The following is a 26,377-nucleotide window of genomic DNA, read 5'->3' as shown; positions in this document are numbered from 1 at the left end:
TCATCTTTAGGGAGAGGGGGGAGGCCCAGTCCTTTTATAAAGGCATGTAGGTCGCGTAGGCTATGTTGGGTGACTATTAGGCAAAACGGGAACCCCAAGTAGTATGGAATGCGGTGTCTTTGCAGATGAGAGGTCACCGGTCTCAGGTTTCTCCATTTGTTGATGGTTATCGGGGATAAATCATTAAATATTTGGATCTTAGCTCCTTTATATTCAACCTGTGACTTGTTGCGTGTGGCCAGAGTTAGGGCCTCCTTGCTGTTATAATAATAAAAGCAGACAATCACGTCCCTGGGCCTAGCCCCTGCGGGTGGCTTGGGTCCCAGGGATCTGTGAGCACGATCCAAACGCCAGTCAATATCCACAAAATGTGGGGCTACAGTATTAAAGAGTCCCAGCAGGAAAGGCCTAAGGTTATTGTTACCCACATTTTCTGGAATACCCCGAAAACAGAGATTTTGGCGCCTCTTACTATTCTCCAAATCTTCCTGTTGCAGTTGAAGTTGTGAAACCGAGTGTTTTAAAGCAGAATTCTACTCTTCCAACACCTGTACATACTGTACGAGATCATCAAATTTAGTCTCTAAGGCATCAATCACCAATTTGAGTGATTTCCCCCCTAAGTTCTTGAGAGATCTTGCCCACCTCTGCTTGCTGCAATATTCCGTGTGATTTGATGGATCAGAGCCTGCAGCTTCTCATCTAGGATGGCAGGGGTTAACAGTGCCTGCAAGGGAGACAAGACATGACCCGGGGAGGGGGGGAGCTGTTAGGGGGGTACCGCCAGCATTTTCAATCCCCAGCGTGGGATCCATAGAGGCGAACTGATTCGCCGGTGTAAAGGAGGCCGGGGATTGCAGCCTAGTAAGGAAGCGATCCATGGCGGCCTGTGTACGCAGCTCTTGGGACGAGGCGTACACGTGCCTCTGCTGGCCAATTTTGCCCATGGGGTGTCCAGTGGAGTCAGGATGAGATACAACTTACCACCGATGCGGATGGAGCAGATTATAGCTGAGCAGGGGTCACAGAGAGCTAACAGGGTCCGGAGCTCAGCACTCACACATCCGCCATGTCCGAAAGCCGCGTATGCGCCTCCAGAAGAAGTTACTTGAGTGCAATTTGCACTCAATGGAGGTCAGGAAAGACATCAGAGATCCAAAGGAACTTTTTGTCACTTATGTGATAAAAAATAAAGTTTATTGAAAAAAAAATAAAAATAAAGTTACACCCAAGCACTAAACCCTCCCCCCCCACCCCCCCTCTCCCCCAAAAAAAAACAAATTGCCCACCCACATAAGTAAATTTCAGTGGTTCCCTGTGTTGGGATATCTTTAAATCTCTGCATTTAAAACATTATCAAAAATCTGAAATCTGTCACCTTCTTTAAGATTAAGGCTCCTTTCACACAACCTGAAAGTCGCACGACTTTGCTGCGCAACCTTGCCGTGACTTTGACGTGACTTGAGTCAATGCCTGTGTAATCTTGAGGTCTATGGACCTTAAAATGCATCAAAGTCAGACCAAAGTAGTGCAGGTAGGTGATCACAAGTATCTGACATTTTCATTTTACCAGTAATCTGGATTTGCCAGGAAGTCTAAAGTGTACTTCTTACCTCCAAACAGCCATTTAATTATTTCTTTGTAAATGTCTGTAAAACAAAACATTATTATATATTATCTTTAATTGAAGAACATTAAATACAATTAAAAAATACAATCTCAATAGGCACTATTTAAATTTTGGGGGGCTCTTTTTTTTTCCCATTTTCCCATTACCTGCCACCATTCTCGCTTAGTCCATAATAACATGACCTGCTTCTGTAGCCCCCTAGGAGACCCCCATCATCCACATATTCCAGAAGTCTGCGGGAGTTCATGTGCAGAGCATGTGCTAAGGGGCGGAACTCACATGTCATCGGGGATTGGGCTGCCTGAACCCAGAGGAGGAAACTGGCTGAGGATCAAGGTGGCAGTCAACTTTAATAGCAGATCACTGCAGGACCACACTGGATCTGCTGGGCAGGTATGTGTTTTGAGAACAGAACCCAGCATGAGAGGTAAGGGAGGATGGATGAGGTGGGGGGGGGGGATAAGGGGGCACTTGAACATACAAAGAACAACATATGAGCATTTTAAAATAATTTGGACTATACTAGGGAAATTGGATCCCTTAACCACTTTAACTTACAAGTTAAAATCTGTATTTCTCTTACGTCCTCCGACAGTCGCCGCCGCCTCTAAATCATCAATGTTGGGTATTGACTTTGGCTCCGCAGGAGTAGCTAGGCATATAGACTTAGTCAAAAGAACAAAGGCATTTGCATATACACACCCATGGGGGCTGTCCCATCTAGTCAATAACCCCCTGCAGTGACCACTCCCAACTCAGTTTTAATCTGCCTAGCGTCAGGAGTAGTCAGGCTTCCCTGTGCTGGGGCTTCAGTCTCAGCCTATCTAATCTTTTATTTGATTTTCTTTGAAAATGTCAGTTTTTTCTTACTTTACTAGCGGTTTATTTTGTCAGCTTTAGTTTTAGTCGACTCTTCGGAAGAAGATGGATTCATGCGGTGCTGGGATTCGGACTGGCCGCCCTGGGTCTCCAGGGCAGAGGGTCAGATGGAACCCCAGCCCGCCATTGAGCGTTCAGCTATTGTTCGCCCTGGCATTATGAACGACCCATCGCAGCAGGGATGCAGCCGTGAGGTGGCGGTGCTGCAGTGTCCTGTCCTTGGTTAACGGCACTCCCTGTCAGGTGAGGACAGCGGTTTTCCGTGCATAGAGGCACCCCACGCCATCTGGTACAGGTAAGTACTTCTGTGTGGGGCCTCTGTCTGGGGTGGCAGTCTGTGTTGCTGTGTGTTCCCCATGTTTGTGCCTGTGTGACTCCCTGATGCGGTCCCTGCGGGGATTGCTTGTACATGCGCTGCGGTGCTGTGTGTTTTTGGGGGTCCCCTTCCCTGTGTCACTTTGGTGTTGGTGGGGGTGCAGACTGAGTGTGTGGTGACCACAACGGGTGAATCTGCGCGGTCCGCCATTTTAAGTATGGGCAGGCATGTTGGGCTTCTTTGTGGGCTATCTACATGCTGTTTTTGGCGCCATCCACCGCCATTTTGCGGTAGCCGAACGAACGTTCCGACCGCATGTTCGGCGGCCATTGGTGGAGCCTTCCATGTAATCCTATGGGCAGCCATTTTCCCTGAGTCATGCAGCCTATACGTTCAGCCTACTCTAGCAGCAAGGACATCGGTGGCAACACTCTGCGGGGCTCTGCAGGTTATTGCTCTCAATATTTTTTTTTTTTTCTGAATTGTCATTTCTAGTTCAGTTTTGTCTTCTCCTGTTTGGGGGTCTTTGTCACTGTAGCTGTAGGCTTAAAGGGGCAGTACAAACTTTTTTTGCACTGTTGTTTGTCATTTGAGCAATGGATTCTCAGGACAGAAAATTCCCCCCAACTCTGGTGCGGGTTCCCAGTTCTCCTGTGGCCCCTCTGAGACCTGATTTGGCCGCTGTAGTAGCATCCTTGGTGTCAATCATGGAATGCTGATGGCTGAATGTGCTGCTAAAACAGAGGCTCAGATTGTCTCTCTCCTCTGATTCAGATGGGGACATGCCTGCTGCTGCTGCGAGCTCGCCCTTTTCAGGGTCTCGCTCATCCTTGGACCCGCTGGGGTCTGAGGGGGAGGCAGAGGTGGAGGGGGTTGATACCTCCTCCCCGGGGTCACCTGAAGAGCGGGCAACCATGGATGAATTAATTGTTTTCTGTTAAGGAAACACTGCATTTGGAGGATGAGCCCAGTCCTCCGGGCGTTGTGTCCTCATTTGGGACGCACAGGACCCGCAAGGTTTTTCCCTGCCCCGCTGAGTTTCCTTACACGGTAAATGAAATGTGGCGCACGTTAAAACGTCCATTCCTGGTGCCTAGTTGGTTCAAATTGCTTTATCCCTTTGCTCCGGCTACGGAATTACGATGGTGTGTGCCTCCACAGGTGGATCACACTGTGGCCGTGTTCAACAAGGCTACATTGGTTCCTTCTGAGGATACCCCAGTTTTCCGAGATCCCACGGACCGGCGGTTGGAGTCTCTAGCCCGCCATTCCTATACGGTGGCGGGCTCGTTGCTCAGACCCATTTTCGCGTCCGTTTTGGTGGCTCAGGCGGTGGCTGAATGGACTAGGGTGCATAGGAGCAACCTCGTGTCTCATGATGTTCCGCCTGCCCGGCTGGAAATGGTGGATAAAATTCATCAAGGAATCATGTTTTTGTGTGATGCGGCCTTAAATGAGGCCCCTTTAGTGGCACGCCTCTCTAGTGCCTCGGTGTTTAACCGGTGACTGATATGACGGAAGAGCTGTTCGGCTGACCAGTCCTCGCGGGAAACAGTTAGTGATTTTCCCTATGCTGGCTCTCGCCTTTTTGGCGAGGCATTGGATACCCTGGTGTAAGGGCGTCACAGGGGGCAAGAGCACTTTGCTGCCCCAGAACCCGAAGAACAAGTCCTTTCGAGGCAAGCGGGGTTCTGCACCTAGATCCACTCAGGGGTCTTTTCGTGCCTTTCGGAACCAATCCAAGGGCAAGCCCTTCAAGGCCCAGGGCAGTTAGAAGAAGCCCTGGGCGGGTAAGCAGAAGTCAGGCAATGCCGGCTCTGCGGATCAGTCCGCCTCTGTCTGAAGGGGCGCTCTCACCCATTTCTGGGGTGGGGGGACGTTTGTGCGGTTTCCTCCGACCTTGGCGGCTCCGGATATCGGACAGGTGGGTTCTGGAAATCGTTCGATCGGGGTACAAGATCAAACTCCTTTCCCGGCCGGCGAACTGATTCTTTCCCTCAAATCTTCATTTGCCTCCGGGGCGTCTGCAGGACCTTACTTGCTTAGGGGGTGATTGTCCCGGTGCCTCATCGGGACAGGTTTTGGGGGTTTTATTCGAATCTGTTCGCTGTGCCCAGAAAGGGGGGCACAGTGTGTCCTATTCTGGACCTGAAAGTACTGAACCGCTTTGTGCGGGTTCGGAAGTTCCGTATGGAGTCTCTCCGTTCGGTGGTGGCCTCCTTGAGTCCAGGAGAATTCCTGGCCTTGATAGATCTAAAAGATGCGTACCTGCAAGTCCCCATTTTCAGGGGTCATCAGCGGTACCTTCGATTTGCTATCGCAGAGGACCACTACCAGTTTGGGGCTTTACCTTTCGGTCTCGCTTCGGCACCAAGGGTTTTTACCTAAGTGTTTGGCGCCGGTTCTGGGCCTGCTGAGGGCACAGGGCATTGCGGTCTTGGGTTACCTGGACGATCTACTTCTGGGATCACGTGCCTGCCAGGACCTAGTGCGCGATCTGTCCACTACGGTACAGACGCTCCAGGAGTTCGGATGGACCTTCAACGTTCAGAAATCAACGTTGTCTCCATCGGTTCGTCTTCCCTACCTGGGGATGATTCTGGACTCTGCACAGGCAAAGGTGTCGGCCTTCGAGGCGATACCTTTTGCTCATTTTCACATGCGGGCTCTCCAAGCGGAGATCCTGGACAGGTGGGACAGACTGCCTCAGTCCCTGGATCTGAGTGTCTCCTTGATTTGTCAGACCAGATTGGTTCTTCTGTGGTGGCTCCAGTCCCTGTTGGTGGCGGAAGGCAAGTCCTTCCGTCCGTAGGTGTGGACAGTGATTACCACGGATGCCAGCCTGTCGGGCTGGGGTGGAGTCCTGGGCAACCTGTCTGCCCAGGGCACTTGGTCGGAGGAGGAGTCCTCCCTCCCGATAAATGTGCTGGAATTGCAAGCGATAAAACTCTGTCTCTTCCAGTGGTCGGACCGTCTTCGGGGCCGTCCTGTCTGCGTACAGATGGACAATGCTACCGCGGTGGCTTACATCAACCGCCAAGGGGGCACCAGGAGTGCTCGGGCGGCCCGGAAGGTGACCGACATTTTGTCTTCGGCCGAGGCTCATGTCCCGGCGGTCTCAGCAGTTCACTTCCAAATGCTGTGTACGAAGTGGGGATCCCCGGACGTGGCTCTGTTCGCGTCTCGGCTAAACCGACAGGTGGAAAGGTTCATGGCATGAACGCGCGATCCGCTGGCAGACGCCTCGGATGCGTTAGTGGCCCCTTGGCATCAGTATCGTCTGATGTATGCCCTTCCTCCGATTCAGTTGCAATCCAGGTTCCTCCGCAGGTTAGCCTCGGAACCGCACCTGGTGAATCTGGTGTCGCCGGACTGGCCACGCCGGTCCTAGTACGCCGACGTTGTTCACCTGGCAGTGGCGCCTCCATGGCGACTGCCTCAGCGGGAAGATCTCCTGTCTCAGGGTCCGATCTTCCATCCTGCTTCCATCTCTCTTCTGAAGTCGTTCCTACCCTTGTCAAGGCTAGGAAAACCTCCTCTGGTAAGATCTATTACCGTACCTGGAAGGCTTATTTCGCCTGGTGTGAGTCCAGGGGGTTCTCCCCTCGCTCGTAATCGGTGTCTAGAGTGTTGGCTTTCCTCCAGTCTGGGGTGGACCAGCGCCTGGCGCTGGCCACGATCAAGGGCCAGGTGTTCGCACTGGCTATTCTTTTCCAACGCCCTGTGGCGTCTCATTCTCTGGTTCGCACCTTCATCAAGGTGTGCGACATTTGGCCCCTCCCAGGAAGGAGCCCTTACCTCTGTGGGACTTGAACTTGGTTCGGTCCGTGTTACAGCGTATTTCCCTTTGAAAACATCGGGATATATCGTTGTCTCTGCTGTCTAAGAAGGTTGCCTTTTTTGGTGGCGCTCACTTTGGCTCACAGGGTGTCGGAACTGGCAGCGTTATCTTGCCGTTCTCCATTCTTGGTGTTTCACCGGGATAAGGTGGTCTTGCATCCACATCCCTCCTTTCTTCCTAAGGTGGTCTCTGAGTCCCACATTAACGAGGACATTGTCCTGCCTTTGCTTTGTACAAAGCCTAAGCATCCTAAGGAGGTTGCTCTGCACTCCTTGGATGTTGTCAGGGCGATCAGGGTTTACCTGTCGTCTACGGAATCCTGTCGGAAGACGGATTCCCTCTTTGACCTTCCTGAGGGACCTCGGAAGGGCATGGCTGCATCTGCAGACAGACCATTGAACAGGCTTACGCCTTGAAGGAACGGGTTTCTCCCTTCCCTGTTAAGGCGCACTCTACCAGATCTATGAGTGCGTCCTGGACCTATTGGCATCGGGCCTTGGTGGCCCAGGTGTGCAAGACTGCGACTTGGTCGTCTGAGCACACTTTTTTCCAAGTTTCTACAAAGTAGATGTTCTGGCATCAGCTGATGCTTCCTTTGGCCGCAAGGTTCTCAGTGCGGCTGTGCCGTGAAGGACCCTTATTTTTTTGTGGGTCCCTGGCTGTTGGTATTTGCTTTCCTGGGCTGTTGCTCCTGTTGAGCGTTGTTTTCTGTTGCCCAGCAGGTTCTCTTACTGTCATGTAAGGTTCCTTTCTCTGATGTGGGTACTGCGTTGCCTTCTCTACGGTTGCGTCTCCCACCCCTCATGTCTATACTGCTTTGGGACATCCCAACAGTGATGACTTAGAGGCGGCGGCGACTGTCGGAGGACGTAAGAGAAAACTGAATTTTTTAAAATCTTACCTGTAAAATTCCTTTCTCCGAGTCCTCCGACAGTCGCCGCCGCGCCCCGCCCCTCTTTTGGGGTTCTTATTACCTACTGCCATGCTACCAAACTGAGTTGGGAGTGGTCACTGCAGGGGGGTATTGACCAGATGGGACAGCCCCATGGGTGTGTATATGCAAATGCCTTTGTTCTTTTGACTAAGTCTTTATGCCTAGCTACTCCTGCGGAGCAGAAGTCAATACCCAACAGTGATGACTTAGAGGCGGCGGCGACTGTCAGAGGAATCAGAGAAAGGAATTTTACAGGTAAGATTTTACAAAAATTCAGTTTTTCTGCTAGAAAATTACTTATATTTTTTAGCAAAGACTCTGGAGAACAAAATGGCGTTCATTGCAATATTTTTTGACATGCGGTATTTGTGCAGCGGTCTTTAAAACACCATTTAAAAAAAAAAAAAAAAAACATTTCACTGCATTAAAAAAAAAGAAAAAATGAAACAGTAAAGTTAGCCCATTTTTTTGTATATTGTGAAAGATGATGTCACACAGAGTAAATAGATACCCAACATGTTACGGTTTAAAATTGTGCACACTGGCGGAATGGCAACAAACTACGGTCAATAAAAATCTCCATAGACGACGCTTTAAAAATTTTTAACGGATACCAGTTTAGAGTTACAGAGTAGGTCTTTTTTTTAAATTATTGCTTTTGCTCTGGCGATTGCGGTGATACCTCACATGTGTGGTTTGAACAGCGCTTTCATTTGCGGATGTGACTTCCGTATATGTTTTCTTTCGTGCGCGAGCTCACGGCGACGGGGGACGGGGGGAGGATGATGCCCCTAGCTGCAGGCATTACCCCGGTACAATCACTTCTTGATCTATGTGAGTTTTCTGGAAATGGTTAAAGTAGAACTAAAGTCTTTCTTTGAAAATTTGTGAACAGGCAGGCTGTTTATTGCAGAAAAAACTTCTTTCAAATGTTCACTGAGCATGCGCAGCTCAGTACACATTCCGGCATGGTGCCTGTGTGCCAGGATTGCAGAACTGCTGCCCATTAGTGATGAGTCGAACACCCCCCTGTTCAGTTCGCACAGAACATCTTGAACAGGGGAAATGTTCTAGCGAACATAAAAACTCCATTAACCACTTCCCGCCCGCCCTATTACAAAATGACGGCGGAAATGTGGTTGAGTTATCCTGACCCGACGTCATATGACGGCTGGCAGGAAAAGCAGCTGCCGCGCGCTCCCGAGTGCGCGCACCGCAGCGATCGGGCATGTAATGTGTCCCTCGGGCACAGCGCATACCCGATCAGGGTAAACAGCCAATAAAATTGGCTGTTTATCACGTGATCAGCTGTGTCCAATTACAGCTGGTCACAATCAAAACACAGGAGCCGTTGGTAGTGATCTGAGCTCTTCTCCTGTCACACACCGATTGTGTGAGGAGAAGAGAGCAGATCCGTGAACAGTGAGTAAAATTACTTGATTTTTACAGTACCCAGTGCACTACACAGCCCCCCCCCAATAAAGAGAACCTGTCACCTAGTGTCACAGCCCATCTCTGTCACATCTGGATCTGTCAGAACATCTGGATCTGTCACCACATCTGGATCTGTCAGCACATCCAACAACCCGCCAGTACCCACCAGTACCGCCCGTACTTACCAGTACCGCCAGTACCTATCAGTACTATCAGTACCGCCAGTACCCACCAGTGCCCATCAATACCATCAGTACCGCCAGTACCCATCAGTACTATCAGTACCACCAGTACCCATCAATACTATCAGTACCGCCAGTATGTCCAAAAGGTTTTTTACAGCAGAGGAGGCATGTGAATTCTAGCCATGTCGGATGATGAGAGCGCCGGGGAGCTTGCATCATCTGATACTGGTTCGGAATATGAGCCAGTAGAGGATAGCAGATCGGACCTTGAATCTGAGGAGGATACAGTCCCTCCTCCTAAAAGGATAAGGAGAGTTAGGAGAATAAGCCCAGAAGACCTTCCAACAACCAGCAGCACCAACACTGCCGCAGCTAGACCCCAAGAAGAGGAGCCCAGTACCAGCACTGAAATAACAAGTGCAACCCGAAGAAGCCGGGCCGAAACCCACCTTCCCAATGCCCTGGCAAACCACGTATGGTTGCCTGCCAGCTCAGGATCAACTATAATCCCCCCTTTCACCACACAGCCAGGTGTGCAGCCCAACACTTCCAATTTTTCCCTGTTAGATTTTTTTTATTTGTTTTTTCCCCAAGATTTGCTGCAGTACATGGTGGACCAAACAAACCTTTACGCAGATCAATTTATTGCCTCCAACCCCAATTCTTCCTATGCCCGCATGTTCAATTGGCGCCGTCTTACAGTGGACGAATTTAAAGTATTTTTGGGCCTTACACTCAATATGGGGCTTTCTAAGAAGAATGAAGTCCATGCCTACTGGTCCAGCCACCCCATCCACCACATGCCTCTTTTTTCTTCTGTCATGTCCAGATCACGGTATGACATGATCATGCGCTTCCTCCATTTCAATGACAATTCACAGTGCCCTCTCCGAGATCATCCCAACCATGACAAACTATATAAATTGCGCCCCCTAATAAATTATTTTTTTACAAAAATTTCTGGAAGTGTATGTCCCAGACAAAAACATCTGTGTGGATGAATCCCTTATCCATTTTACTGGCCGGCTGCACTTCAAGCAATACATCCCAAATAAGAGAGCCAGGTATGGGTTGAAAATGAACAACCTTTGCGAGAGAGAGCCAATGGGTATGTCTATGCCTTTCGTGTGTATGAAGCCAAAGACTCCCAGCTCCAGCCCCCCCCCCCAATGCCCAACATACATTGGAACCAGTGGGAAAATTGTCTGGGACCTGGCATACCCCCTGTTCAAAAAAGGATACCATCTTTATGTAGACAATTACTACACCAGCTTGCCCCTTTTTCGTCACCTATACCATGAAAAAACCCTGGCCTGTGGTACCAGCAGAAAAAATAGGAAGGGATTCCCACAAACTTTGATCCAAAAAAATCTTCAACAGGGGGAAACCGCATTTATGAGGAATGAGGAAGTGTTGGCCATGAAGTGGAGGGACAAGAAAGATGTTTACATCTTGTCCACCACACCTTGGTGGAGATTTCCAGAAGACGTGGCCCCATTACAAAGCCTGAATGTGTCCATGAATATAATCTGTTCATGGGGGAGTGGATTTAAATGACCAGATGCTGCAACCCTACTTATCAAACCAAAAGTCCCGTTACTGGTATAAAAAAGTTGCATTTTACCTTTTTCACATGGCCATGTACAATTCCTTTGTCTGCCATCAAAAAACACCAGGAAACCAACACATCACCTACCTCAAGTACATTGAAGACATTATCACTGCCCTAATTTACCAACAAGGAGCGGCCCCAGCAAGCATTCGCTCTGATTGTGTGAGTAGACTTCACGAGCTACATTTTCCATATAGCATTCCCCCCGCAGAATCAGGAAGAAGGCGCCAAAAGAGATGTCGTGTGTGCAGCAGAAATAGAATTAGAAGAGACACTAGTTTTCATTGTCCCGATTGTCCCTCCCAACCTGGCCTATGCATTGGAGATTGCTTCAAAATCTACCATACAGTATAAGATTTTAGATCCCCCCTTTTTTTAACCTGGCGGTATGATTCTTTTGGATTTTAGGTGCTGAAAGCGGTACCATTATTTTGCATGTAATTCTTGTGAATGAGCAGCCCAAACCAACTGTATGCATTTATTATATATATATTATATATATATATATATATATATATATATATTATATATATATTATGTATACATATATATATACATATATATATATATATATATATATATATATATATATATATATATATATATATATATATATATATATATATATATATATACATATATACATATATACATATATACATATATATATATATATATATATATATATATATATATATATACATAATATATATATATATACATAAAAAAGTACAGTAAAACTGCAGGAAAGGGCACTGGGGGGCAATGTAATGTGATTTATTTATTTTTTTTGGATGGTATCAGTGTGTTTGGTGTGTTTTACATTCAAATTTGCCACCGGTTCCACCCCCCGGCGGACGTCACGCCGCTGGAGACGGAAGCCGGGGCTCGCAGACGATCGGGAGGAAGCTCCGCCGCCGCATACCACCCGCATTCTTTGCTGGATCCCGGAGAAAAGGTAAGTAAAACCTCTTCCAGGTTCCAGCGATCTTCCTAGCGTTACCCCGAGTGTGGCTCAGGGTTACCGCTTTTGGCTCTAAAATCTAACCCCGAGTCACGCTCGGGATACCGCTAGGAAGGTTAAGACTGCCATTTCCCATTTTAAAATACCCGTCCAGATCATTTGCCTGCTACCATGTTTCTACGTTACCTGACCCTGGCCTGTTTACCGACGATGCATTTGCCTGCCATTTTAAACCAAGTTTCTGACTTCCAAGTGTACCGACCCGGTCTGCTAATCAACCACGCTTTTTGCCTGCCACTTGGACTGATCTTTTGCCCTTCTACTTCAGTACAAAGGGGTCTCACCCATATGTGAGGGGCTTCAGAATAGAGTTCGGAGTATAGAAAAAACGTTTTTGGTTTTCTGTGTTCTCAGAACAGGGTCTGGAGTCTGGAGGCTTCAAAGAGATTTGGGTGGGAGAAGCCTCTACCCCTGTCCCCATTCTTTCCTGACAGAGGCCTAAGCATGATGGTCCTTCCTGCTGCCTGGATCAATATTTTGGCTGTGCTGAACATTTCGCTGCATATAATTACCCAGGACTTTATAGACTACATCTCTGCCTGCTACCTGAACCAATGCTTGGCTTTTATATATAGGGGAAATAAAAACAAAATTGGTAAAAAAGGTACACCGGGCAATGGGCCCTATAGCAAAGATAACAAGATAAAATCGTAATGTAATATTGAACTCACAGTAAATTATTATAGATTGGTACAAACAGCCCATTGCTTGGCTTTGCTGACACTATCCCTGCTTGCTGCCTGTAATGACTATGGACAGTATTTCTGCCTGCTGCCTGTCCGATTGCTTTTGCTGTCACGGACCACATCCCTGCCTTCTACCTGGATGCTCTCCTCTGTGGACCACTACTAAAACCACAGGTAATCTTTTGTTTACCCTTTGCTCAGCAGAATATATTTTGGGGTGTAATTGGTATGTACATGCTATGTGTTAGAAATATGAAGGGCTTTCAAAAATGTAATAGGTTGTCAGGAAATTAGATGTAAAATGCATGCTCCTAGAACATCCGAAGGTGTCTATTTGGATGTTGGGTCTCTGTTTATGGCCAGGCGGTGTAAAAGTCTCACATATTTGGTATCGCCATACTCAGGAGGAGTGGCAGAATGTATTTTGGGGTGTAATTTATGCTATGTACATGCTATGTGTTAGAAATATCCTATTAATTGACAACTTTGTGTAAAAAAAATAGGTTTTCATTTTTTTCCCACATTTTCCAAAAACTTGTGGAAAAAAATGACATGTTCAAAAGACTCACAATGCCTCATAGAATATACGTTTGAGTGTTTTCTTTCCAAAATGGGGTAATTTTGTGGGCAATTACGTTGTCTTGGTGCTCTAGGGCCTTCAAAAGTGTGATAGGTAGTCAGATAATTATGTGTGTAATTTATGCTCCTAGAACGCCTGAAGGTGCTACTTGGATGTTGAGTGTCTTTATGTGGTCAGGCTGTGTAAAAGTCTCACACATGTGGTATCGCCATACTCAGGAGGAGTGGCAGAATGTAGTTTGGGGTGTCATCTTTGATGTGTACGTGCTGTGTGTTAGAAATAGTTTACAAATTGACAACTTTGTGGGAAATAAAAGAAAAAATATATATATTTTCATTTTCCCAAGAATTGTGGGAAAAAATTAAAACTTCAAAAAACTCACCATGCCTCTTACTAAATACCTTGGACTGTCTTCTTTCCAAAAAGGGGTCATTTGGGGGGTATTTGTACTTTTCTGACATTTTAGGGCCTCAAGAAAGGAGATAGGCCGTTAGTACATCAGGTGTGATCAATTTTCAGGAATTGGTACCATAGCTTCTAGACTCAATAACTTTCACACAGACTAAATAATATACACTAATTCGGGTTATTTTTTTACCAGAGATAAGTAGCAGTATACATTTTGGTCAAAATGTGTGAAGAAAAATTAATTTTTTACAATTTTTTTTAATAGAAACTGAAAAAAAAGTGTTTTTTTTTTTCAAAATTTTTGCTCTTTTTTTGCTTATATCACAAAAAACCCAGTTGTGATCAAATACCACCGAAATAAAGCTCTATTTGTGTGAAAAAAATGATAAAATTTTTGTTTGGTTATAGTGTAGCATGACTGAGCAATTGTCATTCAAAGTGTGAGAGCGCTGAAAGCTGAAAATTGGTCTGGGCAGGAAGGGGGTCTAACTGCTTTGTATGGAAGTGGTTAAAGTCTATGGGACACGAACGTGAAAAATCAAAAGTCCTAATTTTAAAGGCTTAAATGCAAGTTATTGGCCCAAAAAAGTGTATGGGGTCCGGGTACTGCCCTGGGGGAAATGAATCAATGCAAAACATTTTAATTAAAATGATAGTTTTTACAAGAGCAGTGATTTTAATAATGCTTAAAGTGAAACAATAAAAATGAAAAATTCCTTTAAATATCGTGCCTGGGGGTCCCCCTTAATGTGCCTGTAAAGTAGCACATCTGTATGATGTATGGAGCCTGCTCCAGCAATACTGACATTTCTAAAGGAAAAAATGTAATTTAAACTTGCTCGCGGCTGTAATGTATTGTCGGCTCCCAGCAATACAGGTAAAAAAATGAAAAAAAAAAAAACGGCAAGGGGTCCCCCCCAGTCCATACCAGACCCCTCGGGTCTTGTATGGATTTTAAGGGGAACCCCACGCCAACATTTAAAAAAAAAAACGGTGTGGGGTTCCCCCTAAAGTCCTTTATTAAAAAATAAAAAAATAGTGTCCCCCGATGATTAGTCGCCCATCTGCCCAAAAAATAGAAGAAAAAAAAAAGAAGAAGCAGCAGCTCCTGCTACTATGGACGCTTCCCTCGCTCTGAGCTGCTTTGATTTTGACAGCTCTTTTATAGTGAGCTGACATCACAAGTCGCCCCACAATGTACGGTTCAGGTGCAGTGAATAAATTACTGACTTCAGTAATTTATTCATTGCACCTGAAGTGTGCATTGTGGGATTGCTCGTGACATCAGATCCCTATAAAAGAGCTGTCAAAATCAAAGCAGCTCAGAGCACAGAAGCGGCTGGAGAAGCAGGAGCAGCTTCTTCTTTTTTTTTCTATTTTTCGGGTGGACGGGCAACTAATCATCGGGGGACACTATTTTTTTATTTTTTAATAAAGGACTTTTCCAAAACTGTCTTTTGTCATCATTTTTTTTTTTTTACAGTTTTTTGGTGAATGGTGGGGATTTTAGGGGGAACCCCACACTGACCTGAGGGGCTTGGTATGGACTGGGGAGGACCCCACGCCATTTTTTCAGCAATACTGACATAAACTGATATAAACTGAAGTGCCTATATAAATATATATATTGTCAGAGAAATGGCCATGCTGCAACTGGCAACTCCGCCAGTACTTCCAATGGCCGTAATGGACTCAGGCCATAGACTCATTGTCAGTGAAATGGCTGTGCTGCAACTGGCAACTTTGCCAGTACTTCCCATGGCCGCAATGGACTCAGGCCATAGACTCATTCACTGGCCTATAAAAGGACTCTGCTCAGCCCATCAAATTGCTGGATTGTCTTCAGCTCCTCCTGTTTCCTGAGCGCTGCTACTTCCTGGATTCCAGTTTGACCCGGCTTGTTCCTGACCGGTCTGCACTCTCTCCTGGCTTTGACTGACCATCCCTGCTCCAGTTTGGCTCTCCAGTTATCTGACCTTGGCTTGGCTTGGCTCACGGACTTGCTTCCTGTCTACCTGCCCTCCAGTACCTGATCTTGGCTTTCCCACGGACTTGTCTGCTATACCTTTGGCTTGCACCTGTTGCAGCTTCCTGCCGAGCCCTGTGTTTGACCCCCGGCAGGTCTTACACCTAATGCCTGGTTGTCCCTGGCTCCTCCTTGGACTGCCTGGTGCATTCCTGCCCAGCACTCTGCTAGAGACCGCCTGTCTACCATCAGGACCCTGCCGGCAACCAGTGCTTCTGTGGGCGCTACACCCTCCGTCTCAACCCCAGGGGTGTGCCGCACTCAGCCGCAAGGGGAGCCCTCTCAGCATCTCAGCCTCAGATCAGGTACATGACATATATATAACTTTGTGGTATACAAACTGTAAAAATCAAAAATCTCTCTCCCTGCCAGCAATGTATATTTTTATTTTATTTAAAATGTTTGCGTCAAACATAGAAAAAACATAATATTAAATGCATACAACCAGTACACGTATAACGTTTAGCATAAAAGGGAGAATCCAAGCTGGAAGGGGGCAGAGGGGGGGGGGGAGGGGCGTTAGCAGGGTCTGAACTCGATGACCCCTTAACAGGCAATGTATTTATTAACTATACAATATAGAATTCTACCAGCCACGCTACCGTCAAGCACACTTAGGTTGAGCACACTTAGGTTGAACATGCTTTCCCTGCCTAACTAACTAACTCCTATCTCACCCTACACACAGTGGATGAGATAAAAGTTATGGAGAGTACGTTCAGCTTAGGCAGGCCTAACGGTGGCATAGGTGGTAGAATACCAGGCTTACAATGACATGGCTGTGGGGTTTGAATTCCCCGGCCAGCAGGTGATTTGTTGAAGTCAGAGTCCATGATAATGCAGGAACTTGAAGTTCCCACAAAGAAGCTCATTTGACAAATGAGCAAACAGCCAATGTTCGACTTGAACTCAAAGCTCATTCCTACTGCCCATGAGTGAAAGTTACATCATCCTGTGTTTGGGAGATGATGCTATTTAGTGATGAGCTGAACACCCCCCGGTTCAGCTCGCACCAGAACATCTCGAACAGGGAAAAGTTCTAGCAAACGTGCGAACTCTATTAAAGTTTATGGGACACGAACATGAAAAATCAAAAAGTCCTCATTTTGAAGGGTTATATGCAAGTTATTGCCACAAAACATGTATTGACGGGTTCTGACCGGGGGAACATGTATCAATGCAAAACATTTTTTTTAAAATTATCGTTTTTACAGGAGCAGTGATTTTAATGATGCTTAAAGTGAAACAATAAAAATAAAAAAGTTCCTTTTAAATATCGTGCCTGGGGGGTCCCCTTAATGTGCCTGTAAAGTGGCGCATCTGTATGATGTATGGAGCCTGTGGCAGCAATACTGATATTTCTAAAAGGAAAAAATGTAATTTAACCACTTACAAAGCGCCTGCCGCAGTTTTACATCGGTACTTTGACGTTAAATACTGGGGTTATGGCAGCAGATAGCAGATAGCTGCCACAACCCCAGTATTTTTTTAAACTGGGGGTAGTCCACCTTAACATAAGGGCGGTCCCAGTGGTGGATTCGCCGCGGGATCACCTTTATGGGCGGCGGGAGAGAAGCCCCCCTCCCGCCACTTCCCGTTCATTTTCCCCGCTTACCGGAGCCCTCAATAGCGGGGAAAATTATCCAGTCCGCTCTCCTCTTAGGCAGGTAGTCAAGTGAGGGCAAGATGGCCTCCACTCCACTGTATGGCCTTCCTAGCAACTGATTTAAAGAGCCCATTTTTTTCAAGATGAAAAAAAAAATGTCTTTTTTTTTTTTGCTTTTTAGTGTAGATGTGAGGTGTGAGGTCTTTTTGACCCCAGATCTCACATTAAACAGGACCTCTCCTGCTTATTTCTATTACAAGGGATGTTTACATTCCCTGTAGTAGGAATAAAAGTGATCAAAACATTATTTTTTTTTTTAAATTAAAGCGCTCCGTCCCTCTGTGCTCGCGCGCAGAAGCGAACGCATACGCAAGTCGCACCCACATATGTAATCGGTGTTCAAACCACACATGTGAGGTATTGCCACATTCATTAGAGTGAGAGCAATAATTCTAGCCCTAGACCTCCTCTGCAACTCTAAACCTGTGTAACCTGTATAAATGTTTAAAATGTCGCCTATGGGGATTTTTAAGTATCAATGCTTGTCGCCATTCCGTGAGCGTGCGCAATTTTGAAGCATGACATGTTGGGTATCTAATTACTTGGCGTAACATTATCTTTCACATATTAGAAAAAAATTGGGCTAACTTTACTGTTTTCCTAATTTTTTAATTAAAAAAAATTTAATTTTTTCCAAAAAAAATTGCGTTTGTAAGCCCCCTGCGCAAATACGCTGTGATAAAAAATATTGCAACAATCTCCATTTTATTCTCTAGGGTCTCTGCTAAAAAATATATGTAATGTTTGGGGGTTCTAAGTAATTTTCTAGCCAAAAAAAAAAAACAGATTTTAACTTGTAAACAACAAGTGTCAGAAAAAGGCCCGGTCCAGAAGTGGTTAAACTTGCTCGCAGCTGTAATGTATTGTCACATGATGTCAGAAGGGGCGGTGCCACCGGGTGATGTAATTGGGTGTCCCCGCCCCTTTCCTATAATGAGCTGTCATGGCTCAAGCGGCTCATTAGCGGGGAGGCTATAGAGGCGGGAGTGTCTTTTTTTTTTCTTCTATTTTTCGGGTGCGGCAGGCAATGTGATTGACGATGGATTTACATCGGGGGACACTATTTTTTTATTTTTATTATTTAATAAAGAACTTGTCAAAAACTGGCTTTTGTGTTTATTTTTTTTTGTAAACTTTTTGGGTGAATGGGAAGGGGTTACTATGTGCCCGATACCCATTCACATGGGGGGGAAGGTGGGATCTGGAGGCCCCCTTGTTAAAGGGGGCTTCCTGATTTCGATAAGCAACCCTCCCACAGACCCCCACAACCACAGCCCAGGTTTGTCGGGACGAGGCCCTTGTCCTCATCAACATGGAAACAAGGTGCTTTGGGGGTCACCCCAAAGCACCCTCCCCATGTTGAGGACAAGCAGCCTGGTATGGTATAGGATAAGGGTCTGGAATGGATTTTGGGGGGGACCCCACGCCAATTTTATTTTCAATTTTTGCATGGAGTTCCCCTTAAAATCTGTACCAGACCTGAAGGGCCCTGTATGGATTGGGGGGGGGGGGGGGGGGCACACCGTTTTTTTATTTTTATTTTGGTGTGGTGTTCCCCTTAAAATATATACCAGACCCAAAGGGCCTGGTATATATTTTGGGAGGACTCCATGCCATTTTTTTTTTATTCTGATATAGGGTTCCTCTTAACCACTTAAATACAGGGCACTTTTACTCCCTTCCTGCCTAGACCAATTTTCAACTTTTAGTGCTCATTGATGTCTATGGGAAATCTCAGTCAGCTTGGCATGGCACTGCTCCCTGTCTTTAACATTGGCATCTATGGGAAATGTCGGTCAGCTTGGCATGGTCATGAACTGTAAGTGACAGGGGCACAAAACTTGGGGAGCACCGAGAGGGGACCCAGGACTACAACATATCTATATATTAAAGTGGGGTATAATCTGTACACTACACTGACTACACTAAACTAACTCAACACACTATCCACTAACTACCTGCCTAACCTCTATTATCACACACTATACACAGCTGCCATGTAAGCAGCAGCAGCCTTATATAGTGCGGGGCGTGGACTTAGCCCCTCAGCCATGATTGGCTAGAGGCAGCCTGCGTTTGGCCAATCATGGCTCTGACAGGACACTGTGCTGTGATTGGCCAAAGCATACAGGTCATGTGCATGCTTTGGCTAATCATCCGTTTTTTATTCACTGCACCAGCGCAGTGCATTATCGGGAGCTCATCGGCGGGCGAACCTCCAGCTGAGTGCCCCATTTGTTTGTGTGTTCAGCGAACACACGAACAGCTGATGTTTGACTCGAACATCAAGCCCATCCCGAATGTCATTCATTGTGAATAGCAGCCCAGTGCACCTCTCAAAGGCATATACACTGCAATGTAGCACAGTGTCCTGTACATTGCCCTGCATAAAATGCAGCCTGCCCCATTTCTGCATGCATTGCTGTGTGTTTCAGCCCTTTTTTTTTGTTTAACCTAATGTAACGTGCATCAATGCGTGACAACACATGGGACTTCATCTACATAACTAGATTAGGGACTGAGAAAATGTTGTACACCTTTAGAGTGACAACCAAGAAACTGGTACTTCTAGAAGTTGAGGGCAGCAATCATACCCTCCATAGATTGCAAATTTTCTTCAAACACTCCAAAGATATGTGTGGGCGGGGCCAGGAATTGGCCACGCTGGAGGACCAGCACACAGAGTCAGAAAAGCGTTAAAACAATTCTTGTATTGTTGGGAGGTAAATGAGCAGTCAAGGAGGCAACAGTAATCTGTGATCACTAGCACTGGTACAATGGCTATGGAGACTGCCGCACACATGCAGAAACCGTTCCAAATACTCTTGAACCAGAACTCAGTAACTTTGGCGATAAGAGTACATTTCCAGTAATGTTGGTGGCTTACAGTATCCCTCAGCACTAAATATGTCTCGCAAGGCTGGTCTATATTATCGGACTCAGCATCTGTAAGAGGGGTGGCACAAATTGCTCTTAAGGAGAGGTTCTAGAGAGGTTAATGCTTTAGGTCTTAGGTGGATGAGGGGAATGTGAAAAATATTGTTGAGTACACTGATATCCATGCCTGAATACGAGTTTGTATACTGTTGGTTGTGGAGATTTTTTGCATAGTTTTGTGTCCATACTTTGTTTAATACTGGTTATGTGAACAATGTATGTAAATGTGTGTGACTTCTCAATAAAAACATCTCTTGATTTAAAAAAATAAAGTAAACGAACACACCCCCAGCCCTGGAGGGATCCAGCGTTATATGTCAGCAGAATCAAGTTTGATGGAAGAAGGGCCTGACTGCCCTAGACAAGGGACTGCTGGTAGGCCAGGAGCGGGAAAGCGAGGACTTTTAGTGGAGGAGCCCCTGCCAGGGAAGGCCAGCACCTTGGGAGCCCCCAGACCAAGGAGCTCTGGAGGGGTCCCACATGGGGGACCAAAATCACAGAGTGGAGGTTCTAAAGGGGAAAGTTCAATCAGGATACCAGAGGAGGATGCGGCTTTGGAAGAACCACAGCTTGGTTTGCCGCTCATTTAAAAAGCTTTGGCAGGGTTAATATCCAAATTGGAGACATCTTTGAAATCAGATATAACAGCAGTTAGGTCAGATATCGGGCAAGTCCTTGGCAGGGTGGAGGAAATGGAGGGGAGACTCGAAGATCATGACTGCCTGCTGGAGGACCTGATTAAACAGATTAACTTTTTACACAAAACTAACCAGTCTTTGTTGTATAAGTTAGAAGATCAGGAGAATCGGAGCTGGAGGAAAAACATTAGAATAAAGGGTTTACTAGAGAGTAAGGAAAAAGAGGATGATGGCAGTCGTGCGGCACCTCTTTAATCCATTGCTGGGAAAGGAACCTCCAGAAACATTAAAAATTGATAGACTGCATAGGGTGGGAGGATAACGAAGTCAGGCTGGGGGAGGCCCAAGAGATGTGATTGTGAGGTTCCATTATACAGAAGAAAAGTTGAAAGCCATGGAAAAGGTGCAGAACTCCTCTGGTATTACCTTAGAAGGAGTAAATCTACAATTATATGCAGATTTGTCGGTGGAGACCTTAGCAAGAAGGAGACTCCTTAAACCTTTGACAGAACATATGCGGGCCCTTAATATCCCTTATCGTTGGGATTTCCCAGCCTGCCTAAAAGGGAGAAAAGATGGTCGCACAGCGGTTTTGAGATTCCCAAAGGAATTTAACAAATTCTGTAGCAAATTAAGCCTGACAGTTCCACCCCTACCAGGGTGGGACAAGTCTATGAGTGTATAAGAAAGTTTGAGGAAAGAGCAGTGGTCTTTGGTGGGGGGAGGAGTTGGGGGAGAACGAGAGGGGGGAGCAAGGGGTTGAGCATCAGGAAATGAATGAGATGGTTTCTTGTGCTCTTGCTCCTCTGCCTCCTCCCCCCTTTCTCTTTTTCTTTTCCCTCTCCTTTTTTTTCCCCTTGGAGATGGTGAGGGTGGGGGGAGGGCTGGCGAGTCTGTTAGACCATTTGGCAGGATTGGGTCTGGGCGTCAGGATGGCCATCCCTTGGGAAGGTATGGACAAGAGATGGCACATGGATATGTGCCACCAGCTCTGTACATTGAACAAGATATGGATATTTGTTAATTCCCCGAGGGGGAAACCTTTGGGGGAGGGCGGGCGTAGTGAGAGGGGGAAGAGGGGATGTGTTTGGAGGTTTTTTTTTTTTTTTTTTCGTCTTTCTCTCTCTTTCAGGACTCCTCTACAGGAAAAGATGTGCTAGCTGCTCCTTTGGTTGCCCATGGCTCTGGTAAATTTGGTAGCATATAACGTTAGAGGTTTGAATACACCAAGTAAAAGACACAAGGTAATTAAAGAGTTGCATTTCCATGGGGCAGAATTGGCCTGCCTACATGAAACACATATTAAACATACTTCGGGGATTAAACTGTCCTTTTGGCTTTTCCCTATGTGGTTTTACGGGGAATCGACTTTGGGTCACTCACAGGGTGTGGATTGGATTTGATAGAAGCACTGTGTTTATGCTAAAGGAGCAGTTGGCAGACCCTGAGGGGTGGTACCTGTTTATTAAGGGAAGATTTTTTGATATGGAGTGCACTGCGGCAAATATTTACTCTCCGAATAAGGCTCCTGATAAGTTTCTGAAGAAAGTCTTGAAAAGATTGATGACATTCAAAGTGGGATGGCTTATTGTAATGGAAAACCTAAATATGGAATTGGACCCATGTTTGGATCCACCGGCAGGTACAGGGCAGAATGAAATAAAGAGACTATTGGGAGAATATCAGCTGGTAGATGCCTGGAGGGTTAGACATCCAAACATTGGAGATTATACTTATCATTCATCAGTACATGGGACCTTTTCAAGGATTGACTATATTTTAGTGGAACACCATCTTTTGGTCTCCCTTAAAAACATGAAAATTAAATCCACTCTCTGACCACGCTCCAGTGATAGTCCAATTAGATTTGTCAGCTGCAGTACCTAGGGAAAAGATATGGAAACTGAATGTCTCGCTCATCCAGGATTCCAAGATAGTGGAGAGAGTAGAAAAAGAACTGGAATTTTTTTTGCCATCAATGATTCTTCAAAGATCTCAGGATCTACCCTGTGGGAAGCGCATAAGGCTTATATAAGGGGGATTCTAATAGGTATCAGGACACAAAGGAAGAAGGAAAGAATGATGAGGATGAATCAGCTAATGGGGGAAATTCATACATTGGAGCAACAGACTAGACCAAGGGGTATCCCGGGGCAGAGGGTGTTAATTGAGAAGAGAGGAGAAATAGAAAAAGGAGAAGAGAGGAGAAATAGCAACCTTCATGGAGCAGGAATTAAAAAGTTATTTACCCTGGCCTGGCCCTGGGGAAGAGTCCAGGCCCTGATGGCTATTTAATTTTGTATTAGAAAAGGTTCCAAAAAATTTGAATCCCCAAGTTATGCAAATACTTTAATATAGTGGGGGAAAGGGAGAACTTAAGAAAGGAGTCTCAACTTGTATATATATCCCTTATTTTGAAGGAGGGGAAGGATCCTGTGGCACTGACGAGCTATAGACCTATCTCCCTTTTAAATACAGATAGAAAAGTTTTTGCTAAAATAATAGCAGAAAGATTAAAACCTTTCTTGCCAAGATGGGTACATAATGATCAGGTGGGTTTTGCGTGGTCCAGAGGGGAGGGACAACTGTCTGAAATCACTCCTCTTGATCCACGAAGTCAAAGAGAAAGGAATACCGGCTGTTTTGTTGTCTATAGATGCCGAAAAGGCCTTTGATAGGGTTGAATGAGGTTTCATGTTGGAAACACTGAGATTCCTAGGTATCGGAGAAAGGATGATATGGTGGATTTCTGCTTTTTATTTCCATTCAATGGCAAGAGTAAGAGTAAAGGGCGGGTTGTTCCCCCCTCCCCCCTCGAACTATAGAATGGGACTAGACAAGGGTGCCCCCTTTCCCCAATGTTGCCTGTTCTAGCTTTGGAACCACTACTGGCATCAATACATAAAAATCCAGATATTAGAGGGGTAAAAGTGGGGAGTAAGGAATATAAGGTGGCCGCATATGCAGATGATGTATTGTTCTTCATCTCTAACTCGAGGTTGACACTCCTGATAGTATTCAAGGAATTAGGGAGATATGGGAAAATATCAAATTTTAAAGTTAATACAGCAAAATCAGAGATTCGGAATATCACAAAATCAAAAAGAGAATAACAGATAATTCAGCCCAAATTTCCCTTTGTATGGCGTATAGAGGAACTGGGATACATAGGTTTTAAACTGACTGCTTCGTCGGTGACATTGTATAAGGCTATTCTAGTTAATCCCAGAAAACTAATTTCTTCAGGAAAGCCTATCCTGCCTTCAGCAAACAACAAAAATCTTCTACTTCTCCCATCAGCCCTAACAGGTACTAATGTTTGGTTCATCAGCCCCTCCCTATTAGATTGTAAACTCACAGATGCAGGGCCCTCCCAACCCTCTTTTATTGAATGGTATCTTAGCTGTATTGTCTCCCTTTATATTGTAAAGTGCAGCACAAAACTGTTGGCGCTATGTAAATCCTGTATAAAATTCATATTAATTCCTTGGCATTAGAACTAGGAGTCCTGAAAATGATGGTTTGGCCCACAGTCTTTCTGGGATAACATGAAGAAACAGAAGGAATTGAGGCAGCCGACATCCACAGAAGATCTGTGCATAGTTCTCCAAGATGTTTTCAACAACCTACCTGTTGAGCTCCTTCAAAAACTGTGTGCAAGTCTTTCTAGAAAAATTAATTAATTAATGCTGTTTTTAAGGAAAATGGCGGTCACACCAAATAAAGCTGGCATAGAGATTTTATTTATTTATTTTTTTTCATTATTATTAATAATTGCTGCATCAATTAGTTAGAGAGGGGTTGGCGGAGAGGTTTGTCAAGCTGGGAATCCCTTCCTGTAGGGGAGATTTAACCAGTAAATATTGAACACTTACCATGAAGGACTAACCAAACCCAATCAGCGCCGGGTGCACTGCCCCACAATCCTGCAGAGAAAAAAGACTGCATTAGTGCTGAATATAATGAGGATTGCAGTTATAAATTGTAAATGAATGTATAGTATTTATTAGTCACATAGCCATTAGGGATGAGCTTTGAGTTCTAGTCGAAGCTAAGTTCGACTTGAACAACGGCCGTTCAATCGTTCGTCGAATGACAAACAAATGTGCTTCTTCGCGGGAAATTCAAGATCCCATAATGCACTGTGCGCATGCGGCGCGTGCAGCATGTTATGTGATTGGCCAAAGCATGCACCCTGACCTAATGCTTTGGCCAATCAAATGATCTCTGCCATGATTGGACTAAAGGCAGGCTGCCTTTAGCCAATCATGGCTCAGGGGCCAAGTACACACCCCACACTACATAAAGGCTGCCCACGCAGCCGCAGCGCGTAGTGTGATTGTGCGGGCGAGGAGACAGGGAGAGGTTACGTGTGAGGCAGGGAGAGAGTAGCTTTTTTTGCAGTTTGCAGACATCTGAAAGCAGCACAGCTCATCTATAGGGCTATCGATTACATCATATCAGGTCATTGAGTATCTGTTGGTCAGTTGCGTATACCCTATATTAAACTGTATCAACATCATGTCTGAAAGGCCGAAAAGGAGAGGCCGATGTTCACAGGCCACAAAAAGAGGGCAAGCAACCTCTGTGTCCATTGTGAAAAGTGGTGGTCACATAGTGCATCCTCTGCAGGCGGGGCACGCCCGTCCTTTTATTTCCAGTGCTGCCCGTGCTATTCAGCTATAACATGTGGAAGAGTTGGTGGAGTGGATCAATAAGCCATCCTCATCCTCTGACACCCATGCTCACAGTAGTTTGCCTTCCACTGCAGCTGCCAAAGCGGCCCGTTCCACAAGCTCCTTCTCCACAGCTATTCCTTCTGTCGCCCCACCATCATGCACGAAGGAGTCACCTGAACTATTCGATCATAGTATCAGTGACATGCTGCTGGAGGATGTGCAGCAATTTGAAAGCTGTGATGTTGGTTCCCAGGTTGATGAAGGGAATTACGCTAGCCTAGAGAGAGGGGGTGACAATGATGGACAAGAAACCAGCAGTCATGTTGTCACAGCTGAAGCATATTGCCAAGTTTGCTCCAGTGACGAGGAGGGAGGGGATGATGAGGTCACTCACTGTACTTGGGTGCCTGACAGGATAGAGGAGGAGGAGGAGGAAGAGGAGGGGAAGGATGAGAAGGACGCACAACTCCAACTTGGCAGGATGTGCTCCAGGGGCCGCCATAGCAGTAGCCAACCTTTTGCATCACAGCACAGAGCTGCACAGGTGCAGGGTGCTGCAAACTTTCCATGGACTCACAAAAGTTCATTAGTGTCTTCCCTCACATTGTAAAGCGCTGCACAAACTGTTGGCGCTATATAAATCCTGTATAATAATAATAATAATAATAATAATAATAATAATTAGTGTGGGCTTTTTTCAGCACCTGTTAAGTAGACCGCAGCGTTGCAGTTTGCAATATCTGCCTAAAGCGGATCAAGCGTGGCCAGAACACCAGCTGCTTGGGCACCACATGCTTGACAAGGCATATGACGACCTTCAATGCAGTCCATTGGCAACAGCACCTGAAAGAGGCACCAGATCAAAACAAGCATACATCACCTTGCTCCTCATCTGTGATCTC

At 45.9% G+C, this 26,377-nt stretch overlaps 1 protein-coding gene and 1 long non-coding RNA gene across 2 annotated transcripts in view; both read right to left on the bottom strand.

Annotated features, from left to right (window-relative positions):
- LOC309557791 overlaps positions 1-26,377 on the bottom strand; it is a 533,354-nt gene that overhangs the window by 195,473 nt on the left and 311,504 nt on the right. The window lies entirely within an intron of this gene.
- LOC309548072 (cytosolic phospholipase A2 gamma-like) overlaps positions 20,810-26,377 on the bottom strand; it is a gene marked incomplete at both ends in the record, with an annotated part of 122,829 nt that continues 117,261 nt past the window's right edge. Inside the window, 2 exons of the mRNA XM_082248041.1 lie at positions 20,810-20,892; positions 24,672-24,722. Coding sequence (XP_082104167.1) covers positions 20,810-20,892; positions 24,672-24,722 — 134 coding nt within the window. The remainder of the gene's footprint in view (positions 20,893-24,671; positions 24,723-26,377) is intronic.

Source organism: Pelophylax lessonae, assembly GCF_965119305.1.
Source record: "Pelophylax lessonae genome assembly, chromosome: 1".
Taxonomy (NCBI): Eukaryota; Metazoa; Chordata; class Amphibia; order Anura; family Ranidae; genus Pelophylax; species Pelophylax lessonae.
The sequence above is the reverse complement of the archived record's forward strand: the minus strand, read 5'-3'. Positions and strand labels throughout refer to the sequence as shown.